Genomic DNA, 19,517 nt, shown 5'->3' on the forward strand with positions numbered 1-19,517 from the left:
ATCTTCGCTATAAATGGTGAAATATAATAAAACAAGTGTAGTTACAAAACATAAATCGCTAAACAGGACCGCTATGCACATTAACTGTGTAGCAAGTTACAGAGAGTAGAATATTTCTTGCTTGAGGAACATATGAAAAAAGAGTTGTAGCTCAGAACGTGACACAATTGCTTCAGCTATACACTACTCCTGAAGCTTCTGTGTCCTGCGACTTATAGTTTTTCATTTCTTTCAATGTTAATTTTTTGCAAAAATTTATTAATAAATGTTCCTCACGAGTGTGTAGTTACAGCACTTCTAAGACTGATGCAGTTCTAGGCACTACATATAACAAGATTTCTTTATGGCTACCTCGAATAAATATGTTGTTACAAGCCCTCATCGACGAATCCTCAGATAACCAGTTTTTGTTAAGGAGAGCATGCTTTTCAATCCATTGTCTGCGAGTTATGCGCATGACGTATCCATAACGTACTGGGAATTAATAACGACTAGGTACTGTGATTGCCAGTCTTAAAGTGAATTCTTAATGTTGCGCTAAAATTTATGTTTCTAATAGAACTAAATAAAAGGTCCTAGAGTGAATTTTAATTCTACAGTGAATCGTGCACTGGTCTGAAATCAGCACACACTCCGCTATAAAATGAAAACTCATTCTGGAAACAATCCCCTAGAATTCTGCCAAGGTATTTCTCCACAGATACCTTGGATTTAGCCCCACAAGGTATCCAGGAGAGGTTCGTGAAGTTTGGAAGGTAGGAGAAAGAGTTACTATTGGAAGTAATGCTCTGAGAGCAGGTGGTGGTAATACCTGGGTAACTCAGTCACTTCCAATTAAATATGAGTCTGGCTTGCCGTAGGAAAGGTATTTTATTTGCTTTCAAAGATGAGTTCTGAAAATTTTGCAAGATGTATCATGTTTGTGTTTTGGAAAGGAGTTTTTTGGCTGTTATTTTGAAGAGGAATCGTGTTTCTTATGTTACGTTGAAGGCAGTATTACATGGTACGTATTGCCAAGACAGTCAGGAATAAAGCGTGAGAAGCTAGCCATCGAAGGAAAAAAAAAGATAAAAGAAAAACGGTTGGCCGTAAGATATTTTTGATACGTGACCTCTATTTCAATTATTTCTCTCTTCTCTAGTGACCTCACTATCGACGGGATGTTAAATTCTTATCATCTTTCCTTTTTCAATTATTTCTCAGCCTCCCGTTTAGTAAATATTTAAGAGTTGCATAGTCGTTCGGCTTTTATGTTACGTTGTAGTAAGTCTGTCAACAATGAGTAAGCTGAAGTGTTCCACAACTTGAAGAAAGGCAAAGACCCTAGCGAGGACACCTGACACACAGCTACACCATCATGACGAGACTAAGGGACTGAACCAGCAAATTATTTCTGCACAGTGGTCTTGAACTTGGTAACAAAGAAGGTTGGCCTATATTAGATCATCTTATAATGCTACACAAAAATGCTGTTATGTTTCGGTAAATGGGTAAGTGTGTACAGAACGTATCATAAGGTCAAAACACAAAAAAAACGGGTTTAGATTAAATCACCGAAAAAGCAGAAGAAGAAAATATTAGTTTAGGGCACAGAGTAGGAGAATCTCATGCCCATAACCTTCGAGCACAACAATTTTTTATTCAGCGTGTTTCAAACATTTGACTCAGGAGTGCCTTATATTATTCCTCATATCATATTGTCTCATATATTTATTAACAGCTAATTACTTTTTTTTCCTTGTAGTGTAGACAGAAGAGCAAACAGTGGAAATTGTGACAGTTTTGTGGAATTTTTTTATGTTGATAATGCAATAAATCTGCAGTTACCGTCAGGGCATCAATTTCACAAACCTTTAATGTTGTACTGTTGTCTGTGTTTCAAGGACAACCGTCGAACAGCTCCAGAACGAGATAAACGCTCTCGATGGCCGTATGAAGAAGATCCGAAAGCAAATCGACCTCCCGACTACAGAAATGGAGATAAAGTCTCAAATGTCTGACTTCTTAAAGGTACTACTCTAACGGAAAAATTTAAATTAAGTGCCTTAGTAAATACTTACGAGAATACAGATTTCTTTTTTACATGTGAATTTTTTTGAAGAATATCTAAGCTAATTTATAATCATAATCTATAATATTATGGAGTATTAGTTGTAGGGCTGCCATCTGCCATCTGTCGTATTGTACGGGACATCCCGTATTTGAAGTGAAAATTTTGCGTTCTTTGTTATGAATTGTTGTCTCGTAAAAACCAACGTTTGTTTTTTCTGTCTCTAAATATTTTTAAATCCGTATTTGGTTTGAGCCCCATTATTTTTTTTTCTCTTTGGAGCCTCAGAAGCAGGAAATCGCGTGATCTATCGCCATTCAGTGGTAAAGTTGAGCATGCTGGTTTATTTACCTATTCTATTAATCTTTTTTCTTCCTGGTTTGTCATAACTAGTGTATTGTACTGTACGTACTGTTAAATGGGTGTCAGTTTCTATTACCAATTTCAGTAATTACCTCATTCTGTTAATGAAACTAATTATAATGTAATAGAAACTGGTCCGTAACACTGGATTTCAAACTGTTTATGAACTGTCCCTTATATTTGTGGAAAATCCCGTATTTTTAGGCAAATGTCGCTTATTTATTACACCAAAAAGTAGAAACACTAGTTGGTTCGCCCTTGTACGTGGAATCTTAATGTCGTTGGTACACTTGGTACACAAAATATATCCACATGCGCCATGCAATTCTTGTAGATTAAGAAGAGATGGATTGTGAATCTGAGGTGCCACTCAGGTCACGTAGATTTAACATCAGCGAAATTGGGATTATGATATCAAGTGATTTTCACCAATATACATCTCAAACCGTGCTTCAGCTTGCTGGACTCGTTGTATGGTTACTCATAGTGTTGGAAGACCGATCTATCCGATGTGGAATTCAATAGCCGTAAAAGGGATGCAAAATTTCAGTAGTGATAAGTCTGTAGATAACCAAAGCGGCGCAGTGGTTTGTGCAGTGGGCTAGCAATGGGGTTGAGTTCAAATCCCAATCCAGCATTCTTGATGTAAGGTAGAGACGAGATACTGGCGGAAGTAAACCTATGAGGACGGGTCGTGAGTCGTGCTCACGTAGCTCAACTAGTAAGGCCCGCCTGGGTTCGAGTCCTAGTGCGGCAGACAGTTATAATCTGCCAGAACGTTTCATTCCTGATACAAGTTTCCTACATAGATTAGACGGAAAATGGAGACGGCTGATTTCCTTCCCTATCTTTTCTCTGTCCAAGTTTGTGTTCCGTCTTAAATGACCTCGTCGTGGTTGGACGTTAAATACAATCTCCCTTCTTTCCTCTTCAACATTTCTGTAGTTCACGGCCATCACGATCAACTACCGAAAATAACAGAGTAGCTCAATACTGCCGGCACTGTCTCTATGAATGCTGCCTTTTGGCGTTGCTCAGCGTCAACGAAAAATACGGGCCCCGCAACTAACTCGTGTGATGCCATTAGTCGGCATGCCCTCCACGCTTGGCCAACAATCGGCACTTAGCAGGGTTCACAGGAATTCAATATGTCATTGAAAAGGTACCCACTAAATGTCTTAACTGCGTTATGTGCTATCGAGAGCTTGCGTTTAAAAGCGCAATCAAGAATTATTCTACTCGTCTGAAATAGTTACTCGCTACACGCTGGCATACGTCAGACGTACTGTGACGTACGCGCCACGGCATGTCTTTTTCACGAGCCACGTGACGCAGCAAGAACCGTACACACTGAGGTGAGGATAGCAATAAGCACATATACAGATGGCGGTAATATCGCCTACTCAAGGTACAAAAGGGCAGTGCATTGGCGGGGTTGTCATTTGTACCTAGGTGATCCAGGTGAAAAGCTTTCCGAATTAGCTACGGGAGCACGATGAGTATTCACAGACTTTGAATGTGGAATGATAGTTGGAACATTCAATTTCGGAAATCGTTGGGGAATTCAGTTTTCCGAGATTCACAGGGTCAGGAATGTGCTGAGGACACCAAATTTCAGGCATTACCTCTCATTAAATTCCATGGAGAAGAAATAAAAACTTTGAGGTTCGCCGATGACATTGTAATTCTGTCAGAGACAGCAAAGGACTTGGAAGAGCAGTTGAATGGAATGGACAGTGTCTTGAAAGGTGGATATAAGATGAACATCAACAAAAGCAAAACGAGGATAATGGAATGCAGTCGAATTAAGTCGGGCGATGCTGAGGGAATTAGATTAGGAAATGAGACACTTAAGGTAGTAAAGGAGTTTTGCTATTTGGGGAGCAAAATAACTGATGATGGTCGAAGTAGAGAGGATATAAAATGTAGACTGGCAATGGCAAGGAAAGCGTTTCTGAAGAAGAGAAATTTGTTAACATCGACTATAGATTTAAGTGTCAGGAAGTCGTTTCTGAAAGTATTTGTATGGAATGTAGCCATGTATGAAAGTGAAACATGGACGATAAATAATTTGGACAAGAAGAGAATAGAAGCTTTGGAAATGTGGTGCTACAGAAGAATGCTGAAGATTAGATGGGTAGATCACATAACTAATGAGGAGGTATTGAATAGAATTGGGGAGAAGAGGAGTTTGTGGTACAATTTGACAAGAAGAAGGGACCGGTTGGTAGAACATGTTCTGAGGCATCAAGGGATCACAAATTTAGCATTGGAGGGCAGCGTGAAGGGTAACAATCTAGAGGGAGACCAAGAGATGAATACACTAAGCAGATTCAGAAGGATGTAGGTTGCTGTAAGTACTGGGAAATGAAGAAGCTTGCACAGGATAGAGTAGCATGGAGAGCTGCATCAAGTATCAGGACCGAAGACCACAACAGCAGCAACAACAACCTCTCAGCACGAACAACGCACTGGCCGATGGATTTCACTTAACCACCGAGAGTAACGGTGTCTGCTTAGAGTTGTCAATGCTATAGACAAGCAACACTGCGTGAAATAACCGCAGATATCAATGTGTGACGTACGATGAACGTATCCGTTAGGACAGTGCGGGGAAATTTCGTGTTAATGCGCTATGGCAGCAGACGACCGACCAGAGTGCTTTTGGTAACAGCACATCACCTGCAGCTCCTCTCCTGGGCCCGTGACCATATCGGTTGTACCGTTGACGACTGGAAAACCGTGGCCTGGTCAGATGAGGCCCGATTTCAGTTGGTACGAGGTGATGTAATGGTTAGAGTGTGGCGTGGACCACACGAAGCCATGAATCCAAGTTGTCAACGAGACACTCTGCAAGCTGGTGGAGGTCCTTTTATAGTGTGGGCTGTGTTTACATGGAATGGACTGGGTCCTCTGGTCCAACTGAACCTACCATTGACTGGAAGTGGTTATGTTAGTCTACTTGGAGAGCACTTTGCAGCCATTCATGAATCTCATGTTTCCAAACAACGATGGAATTTTCGTGGATGACAATGTGCCATGTAACTGGGCCACAATTCTTCGATATTCGTTTGAAGAAGATTCTGGACTATTCGAGCAAACGATTTGGGCACCCAACATGTATCCCATTGAACATTTGTGGGACATAATCGAGAGGTTTTTGAGTCCATGCAATGTCGAATTGTTGCACACCGAGTAAAAGGAGGTCAGACACGATATTAGACTGTATCCCATGACTTTTGTCACATCAGTGTATAAGCGGAGGAGAGGCGAATGGGAATCACCACATGTTGTGCTCGCGCAACAGCCTAGGTGTACTGCGAATAGCGGGTAGTTCATTAACATTACTTTGTGAACATATTAACACATCCATCTCTACACGGCTTTCACTTTTTATCAGTGACATGTTGTTCCATAATTAAATAAAAAATGTTACCCATCCTCCGTTTCTGAACAAGGTTTTTAAGTCAAATCCTCTCCCCGTATTCTACCTGTGTCCCATTAACAACTTGCCCTGTATTTAGTTCAGAATTTCCTGACTCTTCGATGTCAACCGGAACAGCCTTCTGTGCCGTTAGAGGTACGAAATGAAAAGTATAATTTAAATTTATTTGTTCGACTACATGGGCTACAAGTGGAAAAATCCACAGAATTAACGACTTTCACAAAGGAATGAGTCTTAGGCTCGTTTTTCACGTTTTTCTGTTGGAAACTACCCGAAGTGCGTTCGTCTTTGGTGCGCTCGTCAGCTGCCAGCCACGTCGCGAGTGCGTCTATGAGATCAATCATCTGTAGATTGTGACGAGTGTGGAGTTATTAATTTCCGAGTATGCTGCACACTGCGCATGTGCAGAAACAGGGAACTCTGGCAGCATCTGCCAGCATTTGAAGTTCAGTTGTTCTAGCCGAGCTCACTCCCGTCATAGAAATGGGTTTCGTGCTTTAGTGTCTTCTTAAGCTCCGTCGTGTTGTTTGCTTTTTTTTCGTAACACCCCTAAAAGTTCGCACAAGATCCTGTTACTTCCCTACTAGTGTTCTCCTGCAAGATAGATGAAATATCTGAAAGCAAAAACGTATTTACGTTTCACAGAGAAAAAGCCTGCACTATGCAGAAATAAGAACGTGAATAAACAAACGTGTTCTAATGGAAATTATTTCCATAATCAAAAAGATAGAACTGTTTGGCGAGAAAAATAATTTAGTTGTTGCTTGATACTTAAATTATAGAAATTGATGTAGGCTACTCATGTTTGTATGTATGTTCCACATTTCCTTTAAATCACCGAACCGATTTCAACCCAACATGGTACACATACTTTTTACTGTCTGGAAATAATCACTGTGCGGGTGGTGGAGGTGGAAAGAGGGAGGGTAAAGGAGGAAACAGACTAATAGAAGGGTTGAACGAATATACAGAGGATAGGCAAAATAATATGTACTTACATGGGAATGGTTCATTAATAAGGGGTTGGACCCCCATTTGCCCGTAATACAGCTGCGATCCTTCTTGGAATACTGGCATATAATGAATGTATAGTCTCCACTGGAATGCTATGCAACTCTTCAATCAAAACCTCTTCCAACTCCTGTAGTGACGAGGGAGGCGGAAATCTGCTCCGGAGTCTGCGAATCACTACCGCCCACAAGGGTTCGATAATGTTCAAGTCCGGGGACTGTGCTGGCCAGGTACAAAGCTGTACTTCAGTTGCATGCTCCTCATACCACGATTGTACTGTCCTGGCTGTGTGAGTAGGTGCATTATCGTCGTGAGATATGGCATCATTGTTGGGGAACAACACGTGAATAATGGGGTGCAGCCGGTTACCTAAAATGTTAACATAATCGTTGGCTGTAACACGGCCTTTGAGAGTAATAATAGGAACAGCAGAATACCATGATATGGTTGCCCACACCATCACACTTCCACCTCCATGCTTAACCGTTGGAATCAAGCAATCAGGATTGTAGGCTTCTTTTGACGTTCTTCAAACGTAAACCCGGCCCGATGTTAGAAATAATGACAACGTTGACTCGTCAAATCATATGACGTGTTTCCAATATCAGCCGTCCAGGATTTATGCTGCTGACACCATGTTTTACGCTTCTTTGCGTTGGTTGTCGTCTCTAACGGTGACTCGTCTACGAGTATTCCCTTTATTGAGTTCTCGGGGGGGGGGGGGGGGGGGGCGCACTGTCGATAGGTACGGGGTCTCGAAGACGGCTATTCAGCTCTGCAGTCGATTTAGCCGCCGTAGTTTTGTGTTGTTTTGAGACAATTCGTGTTAGCGTACGACGATCTCTGTCATTTAGTTTTGATTTGCGCCTACTATTAAGTTTACACGATGATGTTTTCCCATGTTTTGTGTGCCGGCCGTAGTGGCCGAGCGATTCTAGGCGCTACAGTCTGGAACCGCGTGAATGCCACGGTCGCAGGTTCGAATCTTGCCTCGGGCATCGATGTGTGTGACGTCCTTAGGTTAGTTGGGTTTAAGTAGTTCCAAGTTCTAGGGGACTGATGACCTCAGAAGTTAAGCCCCATAGTGCTCAGAGCCATTTGAACCATGTTTTGTGTAGGCTGTCATGACTGTGGAAACAGTTGATCTTGAAACATTCAGTAAGTTGACTGTCTTGCTTACTGATGCTCCAGCAAATCGAGCCCCTACAATCTTCCCTCTTTGGAACTCTGTTAGGTCTTTCATTGCACGTCGACCTCGGCCTCTGAATGCAAATATGAAGTGTGCACTACTCGTAAACAACCTGCACGGATGCCTAGCCCGCACTGAACACGCACAGTCCAGCGCGACACGTGCCTCACCTGCGTTGTTGACCGTCGAACACAACCATCCCATTACTACCACTGTCCACATTATTTTGCATATCTGCTGTATATCTGGGCAGCGCCAGATACTCAGCTTGTAAGCGATCAAGTAAAAGGGCGCTGTTTAATGCGTTCTAGATATTGTTTGATGTGTCTGCAAGTAAATGTTTTCTCGAGTAAATAAATGTGTATGTTTTGAATTGTTTAGAAGACACTTTTCCTATCTTTCAGTTCTCTGGAGTGTATAGAATTTGCCACACAACCTTTGACAAGAACATTCACTGTGAATTTTGATTTGGACATTAACACACTTTATTATAATTGCTTATTACTGCATTTTGTTACTACATTACGATTTTTTCGTGAGAAGGGTAGTCCCTCATACCCTCACTTTCACCGTTCAGGTGCCAAACTCCACAGCAGACACTCCCACAACACACGCAGTGTTGGTGCTGACTCCTCCGTCCCAACAGAACTCGGAAAGGGCCAACGGTACCGATCGACCGCCGTGTCATCCTCAGCCAATAGGCGTCACTGGAAGCGGATGTCGAGGGCCGTGTGGTCAGCACGCCGCTCTCCCGGCCGGTATCAGTTATCGCGACCAGTGCCGTTACTTCTCAGTCAAGTAGTTCCTCAAATGGCCTCACACTTCGCCAGCCCGGATGGTTGCCCAAGTACTAGCAGAGCCCGACACCGCTTAACTTCGGTGATCTGATGGGAATCGGTGTTACCACTGCCGCAAGGCCGTTGACTTGGTGCCGAAGTATAAACGAAATGAACACTTGAGGCAGACGAGACTCATCTCGAGAATAAAACGCCAAGGGCGCTGCAGCAGGCTCAGTTGTCTCCCGTGCTCAGTCAGGACGTAGCATCTCAGACGTGGCGCAGCTGGTCAGCTGTTCACATGCTACTGTCGTCAATATCTATGGAAAGTGGTTGAACGACAGTAAGATCACGAGTAGATAACAAGGTACTGGAAGCCCGCGCATTATCGCAGAACGCTGACCCAACGATACAGCAGTGGCCACAGATTCATCGAGACTAGACTGTGGATGATTGGGAACGTGTCGCCTGGTATTACGAATCACGTTTCTAGCTACACCAATTCGATCATTTTGTCCGGGTGCGCTATCAACTAAGCGGAAAGTTGCTCAAAACGTCCACTGAACCATGGAGTCAGTCCTGTGGGAGAAGTACGAGAGGGTACTCAAAAAAAACCGGAACTATTTTTTAAAAGCTATATATTTTCAAATTGTTTACAAAAGACATTATCCCCTTCAAAATACTCTCCAATACAATTAATAAATTTGTCCCACCGGTGCTTCCACTTTTCGAAATAATTTGGAGGCATCTCGTTTTCTTCTTCACTCCTTCAATATTATCAAATCGGTGTCCTTTCGTGCCAGTTTTCATGCGTGGAAATAAGAAAAAGTGGCACGAAGCCAGATCAAGGGGAGTAAGGTGTGTGGCGTAGTGGAACCATGCAATTTTTAGCCAAAAACTGTCTAACAGAGATTGCTGTGTGTACAAGTGTGTTGTCGTGGTGGAAGAACCAATCCCTTGTTTGCCACAAATAGGGTCTTTTTTGACGCACACTTTTGCGCAATCTTCTTAAAATTTCCAAATAAAAGGTTTGACTGACGGATTGCCTGGGGAAACAAATTGTGAATGAATTATGCAGTTGATGGACGTCCAGAACAACGATTGTCATCAATCGACCTGTCACCATTTTTAAATTGAACAAACCACTCGTACACTTGAGTTTTTCCCATAGCGTCATCTTGGTAAGCTGTTTCAACATTAAAACAGTTTCAGCAGGATTTTTACCTAGTAGAAAACAAAATTTTACAGCTGCACGTTGTTCACTTAAACTTGCCAAGAACAAAACAGCGCTAGCAAAAAAATCACTGCAGTTGAACACAACAAGCCAGGTCGACAACACAGACGGCACAGAACTGGCAATGAGTTTCACTGCCAATACATGCCTAGCGCCAGGAATGCGTACTACACCAGCTCCGTCCACGGCAATGTTATTCCGGTTTTTGGGGTGGGGAGGGGGATAGACTCCTGTATGGAGGACATTCATCTGAGCTTCCACGAGATTTGTGGTAATAAGCGAAGGCACCAGGTGATCATTACTGCGTATCCCTTGCACCCTTACTTGCTCGATGTCTTCCTCGATGGCAGTGGTATATACCATCAGGATAACTGTCCATTTCATGGAGCCAGGAACATTATAGTGAACTCACGTTAATGTCTTGTCCACCAGATTCGTCTGCTGTGAGCTGGGATGGTACCGGGCGCCAACTCGGCACCAACAAACCATCGGCCCGTAATTTTTTGAACTGAGTAGATACTGGTGTCATATACCTCTGGAAAAGACTTGTCGAATCCATGCCACGCAGAATCGCTGCTGTATTGCGTTCCAAAGATGGACTAACACGTATTAAGCAGGGGGCCAAAATGTTTAGGCTTATCAGTGTGTGTCGAGCAAGCATTTTTCTGAAATACAGTCTATCCTAACACCCTAACACACGACGTACCAGCCACCATTGTGACTGAAACAAATTTATTTACTCGACAAGGGCACGTATTCAGGTGCAGATCCCAGTCACCAACGACAACCAGACATTGGTGTGTTCCGAAATGAGTAAGTACTCTGACATTTTACTCTGTTCTCGACTGTGCCTCGTACTCTGCGTTACAAAATGGTCCAGTTTCTTACTTCCGCGTTACTGAATGAAGCACAGACAAGGAATTTCCCTTAAGTCTTGTCTGCAATTTCACTGCTATTAGTCCACTTTCAATATACATGGTGTCTCATTTTTTCTTGTAGAAGTATATCTCGGAAAAGTGTTCATCCTATGGCAAAACGGTTTCAATTGTAGAGTTCTGCAGACGAAGGGCGTCACAAAGCAGCCTTGTTAGTTTCATTCTGCAATCGATTAAAATAGAGCCAACTTCATTTATTTTGCGGGAACCTCCGTTTTTTCGTTACATATTATGAGGGTGTGCTTAAAATCTAAGTAACTTTTAAAGTATTGCAAGGCGCGAGGGACAGTGACCGTTAGGTATTAATGTATTGCAGATAAACCGTCACCAATTGTACTCTACAGCCAATATTGATTGCCATGGTTAAAACTTCAAGGCTCCGCTTATCACCAGCATTCGAGACAAAGTGTGCTCCCTGCCGCCGTTGGATAAGCAGCTGCAGCAGCAAGTCGTATAACCCTAGCTTACTTGTTTGATAGTTTAATTAATTTCTTTGCGTGTTTTTGGGTACTTGCATTGTTTAATTCATATATTTCGGGCGTATTATAGTATTTGAGGGTTGTAGCATCGCGCCTTAGTACCTGAATAGTGTAAATTCGCGTAGTCGTCTGTCTTCTGTTTTTGTTTTGAACAGCCAGTGTCGGTTGGTCACAGTCATTGTGCTCCCTGCCGCCGTTGGATAAGCAGCTGCAGCAGCAAGTCGTATAACCCTAGCCTACTTGTTTGTTAGATAGTTTAATTAATTTCTTTGCGTGTTTTTGGGTACTTGCATTGTTTAATTCATATATTTCGGGTGTATTATAGTATTTGAGGGTTGTAGCATCGCGCCTTAGTACCTGAATAGTGTAAATTCGCGTAGTCGTCTGTCTTCTGTTTTTGTTTTGAACAGCCAGTGTCGGTTGGTCACAGTCATTGTGCTCCCTGCCGCCGTTGGATAAGCAGCTGCAGCAGCAAGTCGTATAACCCTAGCCTACTTGTTTGTTAGATAGTTTAATTAATTTCTTTGCGTGTTTTTGGGTACTTGCATTGTTTAATTCATATATTTCGGGCGTATTATAGTATTTGACAGTTGTAGCATCGCGCTATAGTGTTTACTTCGTAGATTCTTATTTAAATTGCGTGTGAGTTTCGTATAGGAGGTGCAATTTAAAGTTTTAGTTACTGTAATCGTAAATTCAGCAGATTGTAGCGCAGTCGTTAGGCATTTGTACAGGTTAGTTGATACATTCTTTGTGTGTTCCGCTTGCGTTATCTAGGCACGGACTCGTGTTTCGGTAACTGTTGTTAAACATCGATTAGAATGGACAGGGACTGCGATTGCTGTGTTCGGATGAGGGCTGACTTGGCATCCCTTCGCTCACAGCTGCAATCGGCGCTGACTTCGGTCGCGCAGCTTGAGGCTGTTGCCAATGGGCACCACTGTGGGGAGCCGGACTCGGGTATCACGGGGATGTCAACCTCGTCCCGTCTGTCCCCAGATCGGTCTGCCGCTGTGGTTGCCCCGGTTGCTGCCCGCAGTGGGGCTGAGCCCTCGCCTGTGGTTAATTGGGAGGTCGTTCCAAGGCGTGGCAGGCAGCGAAAGGCGTCCCCGGAGGCTGATCAGAAAGCCTCCCCGGTGCGTCTGACAAACAGGTTTCAGGCACTGTCTCTGGCTGAGCCAGATGCAGCTGCCTGCCCTGTTTCAGAGGATCATTCTCAGCCTTCAAGGTCCGGGCAATCGCAGAGGGTGGGCTTACTGGTAGTTGGGAGCTCCAATGTTAGGCGCGTAATGGGGCCCCTTAGGGATACGGCGGCTAAGGAGGGGAAGAAATCCAGTGTGCACTCCGTGTGCATTCCGGGTGGAGTCATTCCTGATGTGGAAAGGGTCCTTCCGGATGCCATGAAGAGCACAGGGTGCAGCCAGCTGCAGGTGGTGGCACATGTCGGCACTAATGACGTGTGTCGCTTTGGATCTGAGGAAATTCTCTCTGGATTCCAGCGGCTATCTGATTTGGTGAAGGCTGCCGGTCTTGCTTACGAGATGAAGGCAGAGCTCACCATCTGCAGCATCGTTGACAGAACCGACTGCGGACCTTTGGTGCAGAGCCGGGTGGAGGGTCTGAATCAGAGGCTCAGACGGTTTTGTGACCGTATTGGCTGCAGATTCCTTGACTTGCGCCATAGGGTGGTGGGGTTTCGGGTTCCGCTGAATAGGTCAGGAGTTCACTACACTCAGCTGGCGGCTACACGGGTAGCGGAGGCTGTGTGGCGTGGACTGGGCGGTTTTTTAGGTTAGAAGGCCTCGGGAAAGTGCGGGATGGGCTGAAATGTCAAAGGGTGCTTGGCAATTACAGGACGTGCTTGGATCAAGGAACAGTCGGAATTATAGTTGTAAATGGTTGTAGTTGCGCTGGAAAAGTCCCTGAGCTTCAAGCGCTAATAGAAAGCACAGAAGCTGATATCGTTATAGGTACAGAAAGCTGGCTAAAGCCTGAAATAATTTCTGCAGAAATTTTTACGAAGTCTCAGACGGTGTTCAGGAAAGATAGATTAGGCAGAATTGGTGGTGGAGTGTTTGTGTCTGTCAGTAGTGGTTTATCTTGTAGTGAAGTCGAAGTAGATACTCCGTGCGAATTGGTGTGGGTGGAGGTTATACTTAACAGCCGAATTAAGTTAATAATTGGCTCCTTCTACCGACCCCCAGACTCCGATGATACAGTTGCGGAACAGTTCAGAGAAAGTTTGAGTCTCGTAACAAATAAATACCCCACTCATACGGTTATAGTTGGTGGGGACTTCAACCTACCCTCGGTATGTTGGCAAAAATACTTGTTCAAAACCGGTGGTAGGCAGAAAACGTCTTCCGAGATTGTCCTAAATGCATTCTCCGAAAATTATTTCGAGCAGTTAGTCCACGAACCCACGCGAATTGTAAATGGTTGCGAAAACACACTTGACCTCTTGGCCACAAACAATCCAGAGCTGATAGAGAGCATCATGACTGATACAGGGATTAGTGATCACAAGGTCATTGTAGCTAGGCTCAATACCATTTCTTCCAAACCCATCAGAAACAAACGCAAAATAATTTTATTTAAAAAAGCGGATAAAGTGCCACTAGAAGCCTTCCTAAAAGACAATTTCCATTCCTTCCGAACTGACTATGCGAATGTAGACGAGATGTGGCTCAAATTCAAAGATATAGTAGCAACAGCAATTGAGAGATTCATACCTCATAAATTGGTAAGAGATAGAACGGATCCCCCGTGGTACACAAAAAAGGTCCGAACGCTGTTGCAGAGGCAACGGAAAAAGCATGCGAAGTTCAGAAGAACGCGAAATCCCGAAGATGGGCTAAAATTTACAGACGCGCGAAATTTGGCACGTACTTCGATGCGAGATGCCTTTAATAGGTTCCACAACGAAACATTGTCTCGAAATTTGGTAGAAAATCCAAAGAAATTCTGGTCGTATGTAAAGTACACAAGCGGCAAGACGCAGTCAATACCTTCGCTGCGCAGTGCCGATGGTACTGTTATCGACGACTGTGCCGCTAAAGCGGAGTTATTGAACGCAGTTTTCCGAAATTCCTTCACCAGGGAAGACGAATGGAATATTCCAGAATTTGAAACACGAACATCTGCTAGCATGAGTTTCTTAGAAGTAGATACCTTAGGGGTTGCGAAGCAACTCAAATCGCTTAATACGGGCAAGTCTTCAGGTCCAGATTGTATACCAATTAGGTTCCTTTCAGATTACGCTGATACTATAGCTCCCTACTTAGCACTCATATACAACCGTTCGCTCACCGATAGATCTGTACCTACAGATTGGAAAATTGCGCAGGTCGCACCAGTGTTCAAGAAGGGTAGTAGGAGTAATCCATTTAACTACAGACCTATATCATTGACGTCGGTTTGCAGTAGGGTTTTGGAGCATATACTGTATTCAAACATTATGAACCACCTCGAAGGGAACGATCTATTGACACGTAATCAGCATGGCTTCAGAAAACATCGCTCTTGTGCAACGCAGCTAGCTCTTTATTCGCACGAAGTAATGGCCGCTATCGACAGGGGATCTCAAGTTGATTCCGTATTTCTAGATTTCAGGAAAGCTTTTGACACCGTTCCTCACAAGCGACTTCTAATCAAGCTGCGGAGCTATGGGGTATCGTCTCAGTTGTGCGACTGGATTCGTGATTTCCTGTCAGGAAGGTCGCAGTTCGTAGTAATAGACGGCAAATCATCGAGTAAAACTGAAGTGATATCAGGTGTTCCCCAGGGAAGCGTCCTGGGACCTCTGCTGTTCCTGATCTATATAAATGACCTGGGTGACAATCTGAGCAGTTCTCTTAGGTTGTTCGCAGATGATGCTGTAATTTACCGTCTAGTAAGGTCATCCGAAGACCAGTATCAGCTGCAAAGCGATTTAGAAAAGATTGCTGTATGGTGTGTCAGGTGGCAGTTGACGCTAAATAACGAAAAGTGTGAGATGATCCACATGAGTTCCAAAAGAAATCCGTTGGAATTCGATTACTCGATAAATAGTACAATTCTCAAGGCTGTCAATTCAACTAAGTACCTGGGTGTTAAAATTACGAACAACTTTGGTTGGAAAGACCACATAGATAATATTGTCGGGAAGGCGAGCCAAAGGTTGCGTTTAATTGGCAGGACACTTAGCAGATGCAACAAGTCCACTAAAGAGACAGCTTACACTACACTCGTTCGTCCTCTGTTAGAATATTGCTGCGCGGTGTGGGATCCTTACCAGGTGGGATTGACGGAGGACATCGAAAGGGTGCGAAAAAGGGCAGCTCGTTTTGTATTATCGCGTTATAGGGGAGAGAGTGTGGCAGATATGATACACGAGTTGGGATGGAAGTCATTACAGCATAGACGTTTTTCGTCGCGGCGAGACCTTCTTACGAAATTTCAGTCACCAACTTTCTCTTCCGAATGCGAAAATATTTTGTTGAGCCCAACCTACATAGGTAGGAATGATCATCAAAATAAAATAAGAGAAATCAGAGCTCGAACAGAAAGGTTTAGGTGTTCGTTTTTCCCGCTCGCTGTTCGGGAGTGGAATAGTAGAGATAAAGTATGATTGTGGTTCGATGAACCCTCTGCCAAGCACTTAAATGTGAATTGCAGCGTAGTCATGTAGATGTAGATGTAGATGTAGAAAGTGGTCTAAGTTTTTGTTGATGTCGCTGCGAAGTAGAACTTGGAACACTTGCCAGCAGGGTAATGAATATCTAAAGATGCTCTCGTCTGTAAAGTTAAACTAGCAATAAAGCTAGTAACAAGCGGCCTGTGGTGGTTTATCTGTACATTCATAAGTAACTTCTGTCTAAAACTCGGTTTCATTAGCCTGCTACACGACACTATAATAGGTGGAAATAGAGTAAACTTCATTCCTTAACGAGAGTCTCCACTTTAATTGCATGCAATAATTCAACACTGCAAACTGTTTTGCACACGTATTATAGAACACAAATGAAAATTCACATAGTAAAATACAGTCGATTATTTTTTATTACATATATGTTATTTTCAATCCCCTTTTCTTCCGGGCCGGCAGGGGTGGCCGAGAGGTTCTAGGCGCTACAGTCTGAAACCGCGCGACCGCTACGGTCGCAGGTTCGAATCCTTCCTCGGGCATGGATGTGTGTGATGTACTTAGGTTAGTTAGGTTTAAGTAGTTCTAAGTTCTAGGGGACTGATGACCTCAGAAGTTAAGTCCCCTAGTGCTCAGAGCCATTTTCTTGCGGGATGGGCTAGTAGCGGCCAAATTGCCTCTCTTAATGCTTTGCTAAATACACATGAAAGTAATGCGAAATATAAATTTTATTGGGATGAAACAGCGATAAATTCGTGACATGAGTTCTTTTTGTTGTATAAATATGGTGAAAATACGGGGAGGGTTGTCACCTTACTACACTCCTGGAAATTGAAATAAGAACACCGTGAATTCATTGTCCCAGGAAGGGGAAACTTTATTGACACATTCCAGGGGTCAGATACATCACATGATCACACTGACAGAACCACAGGCACATAGACACAGGCAACAGAGCATGCACAATGTCGGCACTAGTACAGTGTATATCCACCTTTCGCAGCAATGCAGGCTGCTATTCTCCCATGGAGACGATCGTAGAGATGCTGGATGTACTCCTGTGGAACGGCTTGCCATGCCATTTCCACCTGGCGCCTCAGTTAGACCAGCGTTCGTGCTGGACGTGCAGACCGCGTGAGACGACGCTTCATCCAGTCCCAAACATGCCCAATGGGGGACACATCCGGAGATCTTGCTGGCCAGGGTAGTTGACTTGCACCTTCTAGAGCACGTTGGGTGGCACGGGATACATGCGGACGTGCATTGTCCTGTTGGAACAGCAAGTTCCCTTGCCGGTCTAGGAATGGTAGAACGATGGGTTCGATGACGGTTTGGATGTACCGTGCACTATTCAGTGTCCCCTCGACCATCACCAGAGGTGTATGGCCAGTGTAGGAGATCGCTCCCCACACCATGATGCCGGGTGTTGGCCCTGTGTGCCTCGGTCGTATGCAGTCCTGATTGTGGCGCTCACCTGCACGGCACCAAACACGCATACGACCATCATTGGCACCAAGGCAGAAGCGACTCTCATCGCTGAAGACGACACGTCTCCATTCGTCCCTCCGTTCACGCCTGTCGCGACACCACTGGAGGTGGGCTGCACGATGTTGGGGCGTGAGCGGAAGACGGCCTAACGGTGTGCGGGACCGTAGCCCAGCTTCATGGAAACGGTTGCGAATGGTCCTCGCCGATACCCCAGGAACAACAGTGTCCCTAATTTGCTGGGAAGTGGCGGTGCGGTCCCCTACGGCACTGCGTAGGATCCTACGGTCTTGGCGTGCATCCGTGCGTCGCTGCGGTCCGGTCCCAGGTCGACGGGCACGTGCACCTTCCGCCGACCACTGGCGACAACATCGATGTACTGTGGAGACCTCACGCCCCACGTGTTGAGCAATTCGGCGGTACGTCCACCCGGCCTCCCGCATGCCCACTATACGCCCTCGCTCAAACTCCGTCAACTGCACATACGGTTCACGTCCACGCTGTCGCGGCATGCTACCAGTGTTAAAGACTGCGATGGAGCTCCGTATGCCACGGCAAACTGGCTGACACTGACGGCGGCGGTGCACAAATGCTGCGCAGCTAGCGCCATTCGACGGCCAACACCGCGGTTCCTGGTGTGTCCGCTGTGCCTTGCGTGTGATCATTGCTTGTACAGCCCTCTCGCAGTGTCCGGAGCAAGTATGGCGGGTCTGACACACCGGTGTCAATGTGTTCTTTTTTCCATTTCCAGGAGTGTATATGAGAGGAGAGAGAGCTGAGTAAGATTGAGAGGTTGGAGTGGTTGTTAAAGGAAAGATATTGGGGTATGGAAAAGAACTAATGGATTGGATGTAGGTGTTGGAAGGTGAGAAGGATTGCTGCTACGCAGGGAGAAGATGGGGATTGGAAAAAGGGTTAGTGTATTATGGCTGATAGGAAGGGTAAATCACGGGAGTGATTTCTTGGTCTGGGAGTTGTGGCAGTTAAGCTATGCTGGGACAGGATAAGAGTGTTTGGTGATTTGCCAAACTATTTCAGTGTTTCAGTTAGCTAGACTGAACGATTTGATCGAATACTAGCCCAAGATATTTTAATTAGGTGAATTGCGCAATTGTCAATTACAATGTTGGGATCTCTAGTAGAGAACTAACAGGTGGTTGTTCCTGTACGTATTTCCTGGAGTTTTGTAGGTTTGTGAATAGGTAATTTTGTGTAAACCAAGAGGTGAAGTTGCCAAGATGTAACTGGAGAGATCGCTGGTATGAATGGAGGGTGGAGTGGCTAGTAAGAGAGATGGGGTCGATTTGTTAAGCACTACAACCACATTTTTTCTAACGAAATGAGCGGATTCGACCGGCCATCATCAAGTGACAACGTGATTTTCCGCAGTGCTGAGATTCAACCATGGCCTGTATTTCGTTTGAAATAAATGTAACTGTGCCGGATAATAAATTAATTTCAGAACAAATAATCTCTACATTGACAGAAATGTTCTCTCCAAAAGGAGATGGAGTCCTCTTCATCGCCCCATTTACATGGGGCTTTCCAAACCGGATTTCTTAAACCGATTTCTCAATACCGCTTCTGGATGCTCATGTTGTTGTTGTTGTTGTTGTTGTGCTCTTCAGTCCAGAGACTGGTTTGATGCAGCTCTTCATGATACTCTATCCTGTGCAAGCTTCTTTATCTCCCATTGACTTCTGCAATCTATATCCTTCTGAATCTGCTTAGTGTATTCATCTCTTGGTCTCCCTCTACGATTTTTACCCTCCACGCTGCCCTCAATACTAAATTGGTGATCCCTTGATGCCTCAGAATATGTTCTACCAAGCGATCCCGTCTTCTAGTCAAGTTGTGCACAAATTTCTCTTCTCCCCAATTCTATTCAATACCTCCTCATTAGTTATGTGATCTACCCATCTAATC

At 44.4% G+C, this 19,517-nt stretch overlaps 1 protein-coding gene across 2 annotated transcripts in view; it reads left to right on the forward strand.

Annotated features, from left to right (window-relative positions):
- The window catches only part of LOC126298492 (uncharacterized), a 1,054,904-nt gene that overhangs the window by 992,394 nt on the left and 42,993 nt on the right, over window positions 1–19,517 (forward strand). For both annotated transcript variants that reach the window (XM_049989828.1, XM_049989829.1), the window contains one exon: window positions 1,884–2,010. In XM_049989828.1, coding sequence (XP_049845785.1) covers window positions 1,884–2,010 — 127 coding nt within the window. The remainder of the gene's footprint in view (window positions 1–1,883; window positions 2,011–19,517) is intronic.

This window comes from Schistocerca gregaria, chromosome X (assembly GCF_023897955.1).
Source record: "Schistocerca gregaria isolate iqSchGreg1 chromosome X, iqSchGreg1.2, whole genome shotgun sequence".
Taxonomy (NCBI): Eukaryota; Metazoa; Arthropoda; class Insecta; order Orthoptera; family Acrididae; genus Schistocerca; species Schistocerca gregaria.